This window comes from Brassica oleracea, chromosome C8, assembly GCF_000695525.1.
Source record: "Brassica oleracea var. oleracea cultivar TO1000 chromosome C8, BOL, whole genome shotgun sequence".
Classification (NCBI taxonomy): Eukaryota; Viridiplantae; Streptophyta; class Magnoliopsida; order Brassicales; family Brassicaceae; genus Brassica; species Brassica oleracea.
In genome coordinates this window covers 23,902,625-23,919,944 of record NC_027755.1, presented here as the reverse complement: position 1 = coordinate 23,919,944, position 17,320 = coordinate 23,902,625, and the positions used below count along the sequence as shown (strand labels likewise).

Sequence of the window (17,320 nt, the reverse complement as noted above, 5' to 3'; positions counted from 1 at the left end):
TGGGTTTGACTCCAAGTTTTGAGTCACACTTGGCAATTCTCCCATAACTAGGAGAAGTTTCTTTTTAAAGATTTACATAAGGATGCCTTGTTGTAAAAAAATCTTTTTTCTTTGAATTAAATTTAAAATTCAATTAAAAAAAAAAGAATATTGTAAATTTATGTGGAGGTTTTGAGTTAAGTCCTTTTGAGTCTGGATGAGTTTGGTTCTGATGTATATGACCCTAAAAATATCTAAATAACCAATGTACATATTATGAAAAACAAATATTAATCTATAAAAATATAAGTATAGTGTTATTTTATTAATTTCATTAATTATATTATTTTAACAATACATCACATCATTAATTATATTTACCGTAACAATACATCAAATCATTAATTATAATATACCATAAAAGTAATAATGCAGATTTTTCATTTATTAGTTAATCAATATTAACTTTGTGCAATTATAAAAAAAAATGTAAGATAACCGAGTTTTCCATATGATTAATAGTTTGGTTTAATCTGTTTTACTAAAACTTTCTTTTTTTCTTAGTTCCGATTGGTGAAAAATTACATAGCCAAACACATAATTCAAGGCATATTTTATGTGAACAAAATAATAATTTAAATCAAAATAATTAAAAAGTATTACATTTATTATCACTTAATGTTTCACTTCATATAACTATTTTACTAAATAAAAAATTCTTTCTATTTTTTTTTATTTTTGCCAAATATATAGAAAGAGATTTCTTTTTAATTTATTTGAAGAATCAGTTAAGTATGGACATTTAGATACTCATTGAGGTACAAGTTGTTTCTTTCGGAATTAATTTTTTTGGATTTTGAAATTAGGCGCCACTTGGATATTATAAATTTATGTATGAGGTTTGAGTTGACTCCTATGATTTTGATTCTGATGTGTAGAAACATAAAAATATCTAAATAACCAATATATCTAAAAGGGGTTCGTATATTTGTACCAAAAATAATCTTATTACCCGATTCAGTCCAAATCTTTTGAATACAATTAGTTATACGAAGACACATCTTAAATATATAACACTAATTATAAATAACGAATACAAATTTATAAAACCGTAAAAATTAACGTCCGCACGGACGTGCGGGTCAATCTCTAGTTTATATATTAATATATTAACTCCTTAGTCACGTGTTTACATCACCACCAAGGCATTGCCCATTACTCTTAAACACTTTCAAATAGTATAAATCAACTGAACCTTTGATTATCCAACTTATTTAGTTATAAAAGAGAAAACAAAATCATTTAGTTATTATCTCAGTTAAGTCTATTTAACACCTCTTTTCTTGCTGATTTTATTGTGGTCTAGAACATCTCCAAAGATCCCCTTATTTTAAAGTTTGGCAAAGCTTCAGATATAAGGTTTAAGAGTGTTTGTTTCCAAAAACAAAATCTTGTAGTAAACCTTAAATTTTTTTATATTTGACACAATAGTCTATATTTAACAAAACTTAACTAAAAACACAAATCTTTTACAATAACTATAAAATATACAACGAAAGTATTATAAAATTTAATAAATAAATATTCTATTATAGTAAACATCGCATGTAAAAACATACCAACTAATTTATTAAATTTAAACGAGCTACATAATTATTGTTGTAATATGTATTTGTGTAATATTTTATTTGTGTAAAATTTATGTCTTTGCTACTGTTTATGTATTTGTTTGATGTAATATTATTTTTGTATAATATTTCTCGTAGTGTTAATTAAATATTTTGTATTAGAAAGAACTAAAATGACTAAAGAAAAAAGTTAATAACATTATTTGACCGTTACCTAAGTTTTTTTTTTTTGACAGCAAACATTCACAGACTCATATAGACTCTGTAAACCAAGGTGGTTACTCTGTATCCATGTGTATGACGAAAGACGGTTGTTTCCGAGCACTACGTGCCAAGCTATCCGCCTTTATGTTCTCCGTCCTAGCTAAATGAACAATATCCGAGTTGACGAAACTTTTGCTCAAAAACTTAATATACCTTCCAGGTAGCTTTCAAATGCTGGCCATTCATCTGGTTCCGAAACCATTTTCACCAATTGAGAAAAATCCGTTGCAAACGTAACCCGAAACTGTCTTAAATTTCTCATACATTTCATTGCCCAAATTAATGCCTCCATTTCTGAATGAAGAGATGAAAGACATGCCCTTATATTCCTTGCGCCTAATAAACCATCAAACCCTAGACCGTTACCTAAGTAAAAAGAGTAGAAAAGTAAAGAACCTTAAAATAAAGTTTTAGACAGTGAAATCTTAAAATTTAAGATTTTAAAATTGTTTTTACGTTACAAAACCTCTTCTCTTTTTTTAACAAAACCTTAGAGTGCACAAAATATATTTGAAGTAATCTGTTCATACGAATCATTCTATCCCAGATTGGGAACTTGGCGTTCGAGCATATGATAAGCTAGATATGGCTAAGTCACTATATGATAAACTATAGCTAGTTAGTTAGATTACCATTATCACAGGTGTTTACTGCGTTTCTTAACGTGGAGGGTTCACACTAGCACTAAAAACCGGTTACAAAAGCTATCAAATAAGAAACGACTTTGCAGTGTTTTTTGTACTGTTCGTAGGTTCCACTGACACGTGACGGACCGCGATTCGTTTTTTTATTTTATTTTTTTTTTCTTTTTAATAAGAGAAAACAAAAAAAAAAAATTTTAAAACCTGTTTTAGGTTTTTGGGATAAAGATACTCTTAGTAAGTAGAACTTTTAAAACATTATTAGTAGCTTTAACATTATAACCGTAACTTTTAAAACATGTAAACATTTTTCAAATACAAATATACATGATGTGAAGAAAGAAATACAAAAGTATTTACGTATAAAAAATAACCAAATAAGTGATTTGTCAGAAACATGCTTTTAATACTCCACCAAGTTTATACAATCCATTCTAACTGAATTTCAAAACAAATTAATAACTCCTCATACGTAGCCTATTTAAAACTCAATCCATAACTATATATTAATAGTATCCTTTCATAAACTAGAGAAAAGTTCAGAAACGACAGGTAGTTGAAAAAGGGTTACATAAATAGTTTATCCGGCGATAATGATCACATGGCACGACCTCTACACGGTGCTGACGGCGGTAATCCCACTCTACGTCGCTATGATCCTCGCTTACGGCTCCGTCCGTTGGTGGAAAATCTTCTCACCAGACCAATGCTCCGGAATCAACCGCTTCGTCGCCATATTCGCTGTCCCTCTCCTCTCCTTCCACTTCATCTCCACCAACAACCCTTACACCATAAATATCCGCTTCATCGCCGCCGATACTCTCCAGAAATTAATCATGCTCACTCTCCTAACCCTATGGGCTAACTTCACTCGCTCAGGTAGTCTCGAGTGGAGCATCACCATCTTCTCCCTCTCCACGCTTCCCGACACGCTCGTGATGGGTATCCCCCTGTTAACCGCCATGTACGGCGAGTACTCCTGCTCGCTCATGGTCCAGGTGGTCGTTCTCCAGTGTATAATCTGGAACACGGTTCTCCTATTCTTATTTGAGTACAGAGGAGCGAAGATTCTGATCATGGAGCAGTTCCCCGAGACGGCCGCTTCTATCGTCTCTTTCAAAGTCCATTCCGACGTCGTTTCGTTGGACGGGAACGACCTACTTGAAACGGACGCTGAGATCGGAGGTGATGGGAAGTTACACGTCACAGTGAGGAAGTCAAACGCTTCCCGGAGATTGTTATGTTGTCCAAGTATGACTCCACGTCCGTCTAATATCACCGGAGCTGAGATTTACAGTCTTGACACGACTCCAAGAGGTTCAAACTTTAATCACTCGGACTTCTATTCAGTGATGGGGTTTTCCGGTGGCCGTCCCTCAAACTTTGGTCAGTCGTCTAGGAGTCAAACTCCTAGGCCTTCAAATTTCGAGGTGAGTTGTGGTATGGCTTCGTCGCCTGGGTTAGGATATGACCCGGTTACTTCCGGGTCATACCCATCCCTGAATGCTGAGTTCTCCTCCTCAGTTGCTAATAAAACCATTAACAAAAACCATCATATCGGAGGAAAGTCTAGTAGTAGTCATGATGCTAACGAGCTCCATAAGTTTGCTTGGGGCTCCAACGGAGGATCCGATCAGGGAGCAAAAGAGATCCGAATGATAGTCCCTGAACCTCCTCAAAAAGCAGAAACAAAAGGTTTTTTTTTTTATATAACTTTCTATAGAACTATATTGACACAAAATCTTAAACGAAGTTGCTTATAGTGACAGCTACTGGTCCGAGGAATATAGACTTTGGCGGCGAAGAAGAGTCGGAGAGAGTGAAGGAAGTGGCAACCGGACGAAACAAGCTTCAGTGTAACTCCATGGCGGAGCTAAACCCTAAAGAAGCGGTGGAAACCGTACCAGTAAAACATATGCCGCCTGCCAGTGTGATGACTAGGTTGATACTGATAATGGTGTGGAGGAAACTCATCAGGAACCCTAACACTTATTCTAGTCTCATTGGTCTCATATGGGCTCTCGTTGCTTTCCGGTAACTAATCAAGAACCAATCAGTACTTCATTATTAATATATTATCATTATAGACTAGAACCGAGTTATGATTGGTTTTTGAAATTTGAAAAGGTGGAATGTGGCAATGCCTAGAATCATTCAGCAATCAATCTCAATCCTCTCTGATGCTGGTCTTGGTATGGCAATGTTCAGTTTGGGTAAGTCCCATCTTCCTCACTCTTGTTTATGTGTTTTAATTACGCCAATGCACAGTTACAAACAAATTAATTGTTGCATTTTTTGGTTGGTAGTCAAAAATGGTTTAGTATCTTTTAGATTTTTTGGGGGACTTATTCTTGAACCTCTAGGTTCACCAACCAATAAAATTGTGTTATTTCATATTCGAAATCTTTTAAAAAAGAAAACAAAATATTTTCTCAAGCTATAAGTTATATTATATTTTTAAAACAAAAAGGTAAAAAGAAATAAATTAAAAAAAGTAGTAATTAAAAAAATATTTTTAACGTCCTCAGCAATATACTAAACTTTAAATTCTAATCCCTAATCCCTAAACCCTAAATCTTAAATCCTAAACCCTTGGGTAAACCCTAAACCCTTGGATAAATCCTAAACTCCAAATCAAAAACACTAAACACTCAAGGGTTTAGGGTTTAGAATTTAGGGTTTAGGATTTTAGGATTTAGTGTTTTTGATTTAGAGTTTAGGATTTATCCAACGGTTTAGAGTTTGCCCAAGGGTTTAGGGTTTTGATTTAGGGTTTAGGGATTAGAATTTAAGGTTTAGTGTTTTACTGACAACGATAAAAATATATATTTTTTAAATTCGTTTTTCTCTAACTACTATTTTTTCTAATTTTTTTAACCTTTTTATTTTAAAAATATAATATATCTTGAAAATATTTTGTTTCTTTTTCTAAAAGATATCGAATTTGAAATAATGAAATCCTATTGGTTGGTGAACCTAGAGCTTCACCCTAGGTATTTTGTTTCCTTTTCTAAAGGATATCGAATTTGAAGAGTTATTCTTGGGTTCACCCCCTAGGGTGAACCTCTAGGTTCACCTAGGGGGTGAACCCAAGAATAACTCTTCAAATTCGATATCTTTTAAAAAAGGAAACAAAATACCTAGGGTGAAGCTCTAGGTTCACCAACTAATAGGATTTCATTATTTCAAATTCGACTTATTCTTGGGTTCACCCCCTAGGGTGAACCTCTAGGTTCACCTAGGGGGTGAACCCAAGAATAACTCTTCAAATTCGATATCTTTTAAAAAAGGAAACAAAATACCTAGGGTGAAGCTCTAGGTTCACCAACTAATAGGATTTCATTATTTCAAATTCGACTTATTCTTGGGTTCACCCCCTAGGGTGAACCTCTAGGTTCACCTAGGGGGTGAACCCAAGAATAAGTCGAATTTGAAATAATGAAATCCTATTGGTTGGTGAACCTCTAGGTTCACCTAGGGGGTGAACCCAAGAATAAGTCGAATTTGAAATAATGAAATCCTATTAGTTGGTGAACCTAGAGCTTCACCCTAGAGTTGAACCCAAGAATAACTTTTTTCGGGGTGGTCTGTTGTGGGATGGACCATCCGAGAATGTATGGTCAACGATGAGACGTCGTATTACAAAGTGGTCGTTGTGTGAGGACAGCTGAGCTCGTGTTCATGATTGTTGCGTGGTCCACAATACTAACAGGAGTTTACATTTCATTCAAATTTACGTGTATGCTATCATCATTTATTGGATTTACATTGTATTTACATGATGTATCCTATCATCATTTATTGTAATAGATGTTGCATTTACATGATATATCCTATCAACATTTATTGTGTTTGAATGGAAATTAAATAATTGGTTGCACAAATGGTCTAGGGTTGTTCATGGCATTGCAACCTAAATTAATCGCTTGCGGAAACTCTACTGCAACTTTTGCAATGGCTGTGAGGTTCTTGACAGGACCAGCAGTAATGGCCATTGCTGCCATGGCTATTGGATTACGCGGAGATCTATTACGTGTGGCCATAGTTCAAGTAAATACAGTTGATGTGGCTAAAACAACTTTGATAATTTCATTATAACAAATCACTAAACGAGATCTTGTGGTAGGCTGCATTGCCTCAAGGAATCATGCCGTTTGTGTTTGCAAAAGAATACAGTGTTCATCCGGCAATCTTAAGTACAGGGTTAGTATTTTATCTTGGATAAAGAGAAACTTTCATGCGTATTATTACTAATGTTGATATTACAGGGTAATATTTGGAATGCTTATTGCACTACCGATCACACTTGTTTACTACATTCTACTTGGGCTATAAAAAGCTCTGTCATGGAGAGATTTGCTTCAGAAAAACAAGAGAATTCCAAATTAGTTGAATAAAAGAGAATGTAACACGAGGTCTAGTAAAGTTAGTGACCAATATTTGATTTGAGGATTAAAAAGCTCTTTTCTTTCCAGTATTTTGTTTTTTTTGATAAACTTTGATTCCAAAGGCTTTTTAATTTTCTTTCCAGTATTTTCCTAGAGATTAGAAGATGATGACAATGATAGAGACAAGAAGCGCAGAACAAGGGCAACAAGACAAAGCAACCAACAAAAGAAAAAGCGTCTGACTATATATCTGATTTTGCCCTTTTACGGAGCGTGAAGGTTGTTTTTGTATACTATCATTTCTCATTTTGTATTTTTTTTTGAACAACTTCTCATTTTGTATTATTCATTGTTCCTTTTTTTTTTTGAACAACTTGAACTACCATTATCTTTTTTTTTAAATGAATGTTAAATTATATTCAAGACCAAAAAAAAAACTGTTTTGCATCTAGTGCATCTATAGAACTTTTAAAGAATGAAAGAAGTTGGTTGGAAAAATCATTTCGCTAAGCAATTTTCTCTTTTCCCTGCTTTCTTTACTACTCAGTGTCTGGTAGAGAACAAGACCTTAAGACCCTCGACATACTTCTTGTCTCCTAACTGTCAAATGGCAGATAGTCTGTTCCTCATTGTTTTATCCAAGATCTTGATAAGCCTCATTATCGGTTATACTTAACATTTTCTATCGACATGTGTTTTGAACCATGACGGCCTAGACCATCTTCAAAAAATACTCTATAACTTCAAATATAAAGTTTTTTGCTCTTCAAAAATAAACTTCAAAACATTAAATTTGAAGTTCTAATGAGTGAAACTCTATATTTGAAGTTCTAATGAGTGAAACTCTATATTTGAAGTTTCACTTCTCAAAACTTCAAATTTAAAGTTTCATATTTTTATTTGCATTTTGGTCTCTACAATTACACATCGCATTTATAATTCTTAAATATTTTATTGTTTATTGTATTAATCCTAAAAAATTTCATATCTCATAAAATTTCAGTTTTTTTTTATAAATTTAAGTTTTACACACAAAATTAAACAAAACTTTAAAATAAGATTTAAAATATTTTAAAAGTAGATTTAGACAATAACAATACAAAAGAAATTTAACAACAAAAATTCTTTTCAAAAATTATATGAAGACATAACTATTACACAAATTTAAATATTACAATACTAGTAGTCATGTATATTTGATCCAGAACCTCCAAAATCTCCAAAATATTGTTCAAACAAATTTTGTGTAACCAAAGATGGTTGTTGTTTTGATGTCTATTTCGTACAATTCTTTTTTATCATGTTGAATGTATTCACTGAGTTTTAATATCATTGATAGAAATTAAGTCTTTTAGCAATATTTATTTTCCTCTTTTACTTTCTTGTTCAGATCTAATGTATTTACAAGTTTAAGATCACCTGATTTCAACAACTTTTAGTTTATGATCTACAAATTAAAAATAATTAAAGAGATTCGTTTTTACTTTGAAATACACTAGTTGATCATATATGCATTACGAAAATAGTTTTATGGAATAATATGGTATTTTCTTGAAGTTTAATATTAATTATGTTATTTCTATTTAAAATTTGAATTTTAATATAACATTTTATTTGTTAATATTGTTGTAATATTTTTATATATGTGCTTAGTTATTTACTTTTATGAATTTAAATTAACTATGACAAATATAAAGATCATAAGATAAAATACAAATAGTTTTGAAGTTAAGTTTGAAGTTTTATTTTTGGAGAAAAATACTTTTAAACTTTAAATTTAGAATTTTGGAAACTTCGTAATATAATATAATGTCTCTTTGGATATGCTCTTAGACAGCGATAACCTACATCCACCTCAAAAGTAGTTTACTAGGTTTTGTTTAATGTTTGTTTCTAACGACCAATATGGTATTGTGTTACTAAGAATATAATGAAGAAAAATCAATCTGAAATATGAAATAGCGAGATTGTAGTTATTTGATTTTTTTTTATATTGTCACGTAATTTGAATAAGACTAGGGAAACATTTTTGAAGCCAGCTTACAAATAATATCAGGGGGAAAACAAATCAGCCATCTATGAAACTCATCATTTTGCCAATCAATTCACTTCAGATTATTACTAATTTCTTGGAGTCTCTAAATTTTGGTAGATGTAGCTAATTTAATAAATGTTTCAATAATTTTATTTAACAATTTTGAAAATTTTATGTTTGTGTAATTTTCTTCAAAAAAAATTGGAGACATACCAATGCTATGTTTAAGATCAGCTGTGTCTCTGACCATTACGGCATGGTAATGTATTTTCTCCGTTTTAGAAATATACATATTATGAATTTTTCTTTTCAATATAATATATTAAACAAAAATTATAAATTAAAATTCTGTAAAAGTTTGTATTTATTGAATTTTTATTAGTTAAAAATTATTAAAAAAATACTAATCACTGATAATTATGCATTTCTAATTAAAATTTAATATGTTTTCATGTGAAAAATTCTTAGAATATACATTTTAAACACAAAGAATATTAATTACATAGACAGATAGGGCCGAACTGAATCCGATTTGAAAAAGTAGTATCGAACTCAAACTGAAATTGGTTAAATATCCGAACGGGTTTAAAATTTTGGTATCTAGAGAACCGGAATCAAACCCGGCTCTAACCTAAGTATTTCGGGTACCCGAATGTATCCGAAATAGATTTATATAATTAAATATATTACTTGTTTTTAGATTTGATATATTAAAAAGATCTAAAATATATAAGATATTTTGAAGTTATCCAAAACTAAATTTCTAAAATAGCTAAATGATACTCAAAACACCAAAGATACTTGAAATATCTATTAATTTTCTATTCAAATATTCAAGCCATGCCTATTTAAATGTTAAGTTTAGGTATTTTAGCTTGCAATATTCAATTTTATATACATTATATTATTTCTAATTTTAGATTTTGAGAAATTTAAAGTATATATGATTTTTTTTTAAAGTATAAATAGGTTAGCCGAATCCGAACCAAAATTTATAAATATCTGAATATGGCTAAAACTTTTAAGCCCGAAAATCCGAATAGACCCGAACCGAATCCGAATGAGTACCCGAATGCCTACTCCTAGTCTCAGACCACTGCTCATTATTTTGCGGTGAAGAAAGGTCCAACGTACACCGTCTTTAAAGTTTAAACCCAAATGAAACATTTTTTTTCTTGAATCCTATCGATAAATATCATGTGAGGAGAAAAAGGTTATGTATGTTATACACTTGCACTCTGATCCATCTGAAGTTTGTATTCAATTTTCGTAAGACGATCCATATATTTCGGTTGAAATAGAAACACATAATGATAGGTTAACATATGACTGAAAATTGGTTCAGCACTGTATAAGTTTTGAATATCGTTGCGTGAATAATCGTTGGTTTGCGAATAACATACTCAACGCACATCTTTTCCTTCTACAGAATTGAAAAAGTCTTGCAATAAATAATCGACAATCACAGACTAGACCAGCCATTGAGATTAGATTAGCGTATTTTGTTATTGATTTATCTTTTACACAATCTTAAGGCCAACATGCCTCGCACAAAGCCTGAATGAACTCCGTGCACCATTTTACCCAAAACTTGTATTTAAATAAGTCACTGTGAAAATAAATTATAAGTAGTTGATTTATCTATTGAAAAACATTAATGTACAAAATTCATCTTTGTGAAACAAGAAAAAAAATTCAAAACATCTAATTTTCAGTAGGATACATACAGTCCTATATATATATATATTTTGTTTTTTTGAACTGTCATTTATTATTTCTTGCTATTATCGAAAATGTCTTTGAGAATCAGAAATCCTACTATATATTAATTGAGAAGTCACTTTAGTGATTTTTGCTTACGTGTCGATCATAGGTGAACTCTTACAAAATTGTTATAATTTGATTGGTCCATGATTTTTAATTTTTATTTATTTTAATTAAATCTAAAAAGAAAAGGTAAGTCTACAACCAATTAATATCACTTGCCAAATAATTTACATAATATTACAAATAATGATTTATGGTAACTAATTATTAAAATTATAGAAAGAGAAATAAATAAAGAGAAATAAATTGATCATTTTTTATATTTAAAAAATACATAAACTAATAAACGACAAACCGTTTATATAAATCAATATAATGATTTTATATTCTTATTTAAAAGCATTATATTTTATATAAACTATCATAATTACAATTAACATCTTCTAAAGTTCATATTATATGCTTTATAAATCATCTATAAAAACATTTATCAAATTATTTATCTTGGTTTATTGTATATTTTAAATTATTATAAGAGTTTGTAAGTCATCTATAAGAGCTTAAATCCAAAGTTATATATCCTACTATATATTAATTGAAAAGTCATTTAAGATATTTTTGGTTATGTGTCAATCATTTATAAAATCTTAAAAAACTGTTATAAATTGATTTTCGATAATATTTTATTTCTATTTATTTTTTTATTTTAATTAGATTTAAAAGAAAAAATAAGTTTATAAACAGTTAATATCACTTGCCAAACAATCTACATAATATTACAAATAATTATTTATGATAACTAATTGTTGAAACTATAGAAAGAGTAATAATGTTTAATCAATTTTTATATATTTATCAACTACATAAAATAGTAAACAAATTTTTATATTAAAATCGATATAATGATTTTATATTCTTATATAAAGCCTTATATTTGTATATGGTCTTATATTTGTATATAAATTATTATAGTAACTATTAATATCTAATAAAATCCATACATGATTTATAAATCATTTATAAAATTATAAATACGTTTATAAAAAATTATTTATCTTGGCTTATCATATATTTTAAATTATGATAAGAGGTTTTAATTTATTTATACAAGCTTAATTGAGAAATCATTTAAGGCATTTTTGGTTATGTGTCGATCATTTATAAAATCTTAAAAGCTGTTTTAAATTGATTGTCGATAATTTTTAATTTCTATTTATTTTTATTTATTTTAATTAGATTTAAAAGAAAAAAATAAGTCTATAAACAGTTAATATTACTTATCAAAAAATCTACATAATATTACAAATAATTATTTATGTTAACTAATTGTTGAAACTATAGAAAGAGTAATAATGTTTGACCAATTTTTATATATTTATAAACTATATAAAATAGTAAACATTTTTTTTATTAAATTCGATATAATGATTTTATATTCTTGTATAAAGCCTTATATTTTATATGGCCTTATATTTGTATATAAAGTATTATAATAACTATTAATATCTGAAAAAATCCATACATGATTTATAAATCATTTATAAAATTATAAATACATTTATAAAATTATTTATCTTGGCTTATCATATGTTTTAAATTATGATAAGAGATTTTAATTTATTTATACAAGCTTATAAATTAATTTATAAAATATATTTTTAAATTTCATTTTACATTAAATGATTAATCACTTAATTAATTTTTTCTTATGTGTCGTTCATATATATAGAGTTTGAGAAAAAATATTATAATTTGATTTGTTAATGGAGTTTCAATTTTTCTTTATTTTATGAGTACGAAAATTAGTTTTAGAAATAATTTTATCAGTATCCAAACGACCTAAATATATTGCACAAAATAATTTATGGTAATTAAATATGTGATTTATATAATATATATAATGCTTCATAAAATCATTTTAGCAATCGAATATTTCTAAACTATATAAAATATTTCAAGAGTTTCAGTATTATATACCTTCAAAACTTAAGTAATTTTATTAAAAACTGAATTATGAATATTATATATAACTAATTTTAGTACAATTATCAATACAAAATTTCAAAAAATATTTAAAACAGCCATATTTATCTTTTTTTAAAAATTATTCTTAGAAAATATTTAACAAAAACACATAATGATAAAAATATATTTTAATTTGAAAAATTATAATAAATATATTATTATAAAACATTCAAACCCGCAACCGCGGCATCTACCTAGTAGTCGGTAAACAAAACATATGGAAGGGGAATTGTATTAATGGTATGGGTTGGTATTAAATATGAACCGATCATCCGTTTCTTGAATAAAGTTTGTCTTATTGAACAAGTTCATATCATCCGTTTCTTGAATAAAGTTTGTCTTATTGAACAAGTAATTTTTCTAGCATTTCTTTTTCTGTTTCAAAATATGTCTTTTTTAATGTATTCTCAGCATACGTTTTGGCACAATACACTTAAATTCATCCTAAATAATAATGAAGAAAAATATAAGATAGAACATTATACAAAATACTTGTTTTTAAAGTGTACCCATATAAAAGCCGACTTTTTACTACGAAAAAGAAAACTATTTATTATAAATTTTTCAAATTAAAGGACGTGTCTTCCAACTGAAGAGTGGAGCATTGATGCTTTGATCAATCTGCTCCCAAAACCACGAATCTGGAACGTGGAGGGCAGAGTCCGAGGAACTAATCTCGGGAATGGACGCTTCCAATTCGACTTTGAGAACGAACATGCCCTCCAGCCGGTTTTAAACAAGAGGCCATGCCATTTTAATCAATGGAGCTTTGCATTAGAGCGATGGGAATCCTTTACACGGGAGGACTTCCCTAACTCAGTCCCTTTTTGGATTAGTGTTACGGGTGTTCCAGTCCACTTCTTGAATGATGGTACTTTCTCAGAGATTGCCAAGGCCCTGGGAAAAAAAGCTAACGTTGGATTCAAAACGAGCAAAAATCCAAGTTTCCATTAACGTGGATAACCCCTTACAATTTGAAAGGAGAGTTGGTTTTCCCAATGGTGATATAGGGAGGGTAACGTTTGTGTATGACGGTCTCCATCGATATTGCTTCAACTGTAAACATATCTCTCATGATGAGAACTCGTGTCCGTTACTGACGGAGAAAGAACGTGAACACAGGAGACTTCAACGTCTCGATCAGAATATCAACAGTGAAAAAAATCTTCAGCTCGAGCTTGTGTGTCTCAGGTTACAAATGAAAATTTTTGATTCCCAACTAGACTGTTCGAAACTGGATTTGAGCCAACTAGTGAATATATTCTCATTTATACGTATTGGTGTAACGTGTATAAATGGAAAAAATTATGTGCATGTAAAATGGAACCATCATACATATGAAATGGAATGTCATATATTTATTTGGACCGACAATAAAACTTAGATGAACTGCAAATTATTTCGTTAACCAACTCACACAAATGTAGACTTCTTAAAAAGTTCTCTTAACCTATAAGTAATGACACTCCACTGGTTATTTCATAGTAAATTTACTTTTTTTTATTATATTCTATTTGTCGAACTTATAATAAAAATATGAATTTACAGTGAATAAGTATGAGGTATGTTTTGTTGTATTTACAGTGAATAAGCATGGGTCAACATTAAGTGTTTCCATGCAATCATAGAAATTTCATAATTTCACCAATATGTATTATTCTATTTATTTTGTTCCATTTTATTTGGATTTAAAGTTTCTATTTGAGTTTAAGGTTTATATTTGGGTTTAGGGTTTAGTGATTAAAGTTTGGAGGTTAGTATTTAGAAGGTGGGGGTTGAGTTTGGGGTCAATATTAACTTCTTTCATGCAATCACAGTCATTTCATAATTTTACCAATATGTACTATGATATTTATTTTGTTTCATTCCATTTGGGTTTAAAGTTTACATTTGAATTTATGGTATATATTTGGCTTTAGTTTTAGTGATTAGTGTTTAGGCTTTATTATTTGAATGTTGGGGTTGAAGTTGAGGTCAACATAAACTTCTTTTATGGAAATATAGTCATTTCATAATTTCACCAATATATACTATACTATTTATTATGTTCCATTCCATTGAGGTTTAGGTTTTACATTTGCATTTAGGTTTTATATTTGAGTTTATGGTTTAGTGATTAGAGTTTAGATTTACTATTTTGAGTTGATGGTGGAGTTGGGATATAGTTTATTATTTAGGGCTTAGGATGGGTTTGGTGCCCTATTATATTTTGATGATATGTAATAGAATACTCCGAAATTTTCAAATCATGTGTTAATGCATTCTTGGACTTGATATTTGTAAGTAAATGAAATAGCCCTTTTTTTACGGGTTTTAATTTTACATCACTCGTTTTACTGCATATATACAGTAAAAATACATTTGGTAACTTTCCCTTTTGACGTGGCTTCCTCTTCTTCTTTTAAATGGAATAACTGTTAAACATTATTGGCCATATATTCCATCGCTTACGTATTTGCTCTCCAAACTGGCAACGTCATCACCTATCAGACGTTAACTGGGAACCTGTTAAATAATGGAAAGATAAAACAGACTGGGAAGTGGTGTAAAAATCTGACATTACATTATGTCAAAATCAGTATTAATTACTTAATTTATACATTATGGCTATTCAGCAAATAAACCCTAATAATTATCGTTATTCTAGTAGTATACATCATTTTAAGCTTTCTATTTGGAAAAAGGAGAATAGCATTTTAAAGAGAGAAGAAGAAAAGATAAATGACAGGTGATATTGTGATGGTGGCTGTCGGCAAAACCACTGACCACTGGTTTGAGGTCTACGACAAGTGAATCGGTTATAGTGGGTAGCGGCGGTCCTGAGGGGAAGCATTACAAGCACCCGCTTTCAGTCCACAAAAAATATTTGCATAAATCAGTCTTTTTTAAAAAAAATTATCTACAAAATTTATAAAAGTGGCCAATTTTTTTTAAAATTGCTTGTGGTTTTTTTTATTTCAGGACCGACACTGATAATGGGTAACATTATTTTTTGGGTGTAAATGTTAAGAATCGAACGTACCATTGACAGTAGCGGAGCCACTTAGGTGTGAGGAGGGTTAGTTGACCCATGAAAAATATATAAATTATGAACTTTAGGTTTAGTTTATATGTAATTGTTGTGGTGAGATGATTACATTTCCTTTCTTGATCCCTATAATAATTTAGTTATGATCCATGTAAAAAAAACTTTCTCCCTACTATGCGATTGCCTCTCTTATTTAACTCTCACAGAACTTTCTCTATGTTCTGAAGACATCGCGTTAATGTTACATTTTTAGGTTACATTTTTATGAACCTGAAATCCACAACATCTTCAAAAAAGCTATTGGCTTTGATCCAATAGTGGATTTTAAACCTTAATTTAATTTGCTCGAGCTGAACTTACAATCTCTATATGGCCCTTAACTCTCAAACTGGAAACTAAAAAGGAAATTAGTGTTTGGGCTGTTAACATGACCACTTCTGTTTTCTCTATAGAATGGGTCTACTTTTATATCGGGCCACATTTCGTTTTTGATGGTATTTCATTTTCATCATCTATTAACACCCAATATTAATTAGATTGTTTTTTTTTTCCGAGAAAGTATATTAATTAAATTATTATGATCCCTATGAATATCCCTTATATATTAATCGAAAAACATTACAATTTTTAAGTGTAGTCATCACCGGAATGAAATTCAGAATCCTTAGAAAATATATTGGTCCAATTAAGTATATATTATATTTTTCATTAAACTAATTATAAAATTAATTAAAGTGTACAATTACTATTTTCTTTTCTTTCCATAAATAAAAACTACGAAATTGTCAAATATGACTAATATATATATATATATATGACAATTAATGATTCTAATAATAAAGATTTGATAACAATTTATATCTCATTCACAGTTTTTGTTTAATTTTATATTATTAAAATAAAAATTAAACAATCAAATTAGCTATAAAATTAAAATATAGATTTTTTTTCCGTATATGTTATATTTTGAATTTTAAAAAATGACGAAATTACTAAAACAAGAGAAACATTTAAAAAGTTTAGAACATGTAGTTTGTACTAATAAAAAAAATATCATGTTGAGTTGTCACGTAATTTGAATGTTAATTTGTTTACGTGGCGGCTTGAAAATCAATTGAGAATTTTGTTAGTCCAAAATTAAATTGTTAAAGAATGTTATATTATATAGTATGTCTATTATGGACTATTCATTAGTCAAATTGAAAATTATTATATATTATTTTCTTAAATAAAACCTACAGAATTACCTAATGTGATTATGATATATATAGTAATCAATAATTTTAAATAATGAAGATTTGCTAATAATATGTATACTTTCTATCATTTTTGTTTAATTATTTATTATTAAAATAAATTACGCAATTACATTAATCATATATTAAAAATTTAGATATTTTTGTATATGTTATATTTTGAATTTTTCAAAACGAGTATAAATTAGTAAAACTGTTAAAAATCTCACATAAACTTTTGTGATCAATGTTTAATTTTTTTTCTATAATAAGATACAACGATAATAAAATCATATAAATAAATAATTTTATTTTAATAGGTGTTTATGT

At 29.1% G+C, this 17,320-nt stretch overlaps 1 protein-coding gene across 3 annotated transcripts; it reads left to right on the top strand.

The window, feature by feature from the left end:
- Positions 1-3,105: 3,105 nt before the first annotated feature.
- Positions 3,106-6,847, top strand: LOC106310917 (auxin efflux carrier component 7-like). 3 transcript variants are annotated; one of them, XM_013748144.1, is made up of 6 exons: positions 3,106-4,207; positions 4,303-4,546; positions 4,640-4,725; positions 6,405-6,562; positions 6,639-6,715; positions 6,781-6,847. In XM_013748144.1, the coding sequence occupies exons 1-6, from the start codon at positions 3,106-3,108 to the stop codon at positions 6,845-6,847; spliced, it is 1,734 nt and encodes a 577-aa protein (XP_013603598.1). The 3 variants fall into 3 exon arrangements, with proteins under 3 accessions (XP_013603598.1, XP_013603597.1, XP_013603596.1); XM_013748143.1 differs by having other exon boundaries at positions 4,282-4,546; XM_013748142.1 differs by having other exon boundaries at positions 4,276-4,546.
- The last annotated feature ends 10,473 nt before the right edge of the window (positions 6,848-17,320 follow it).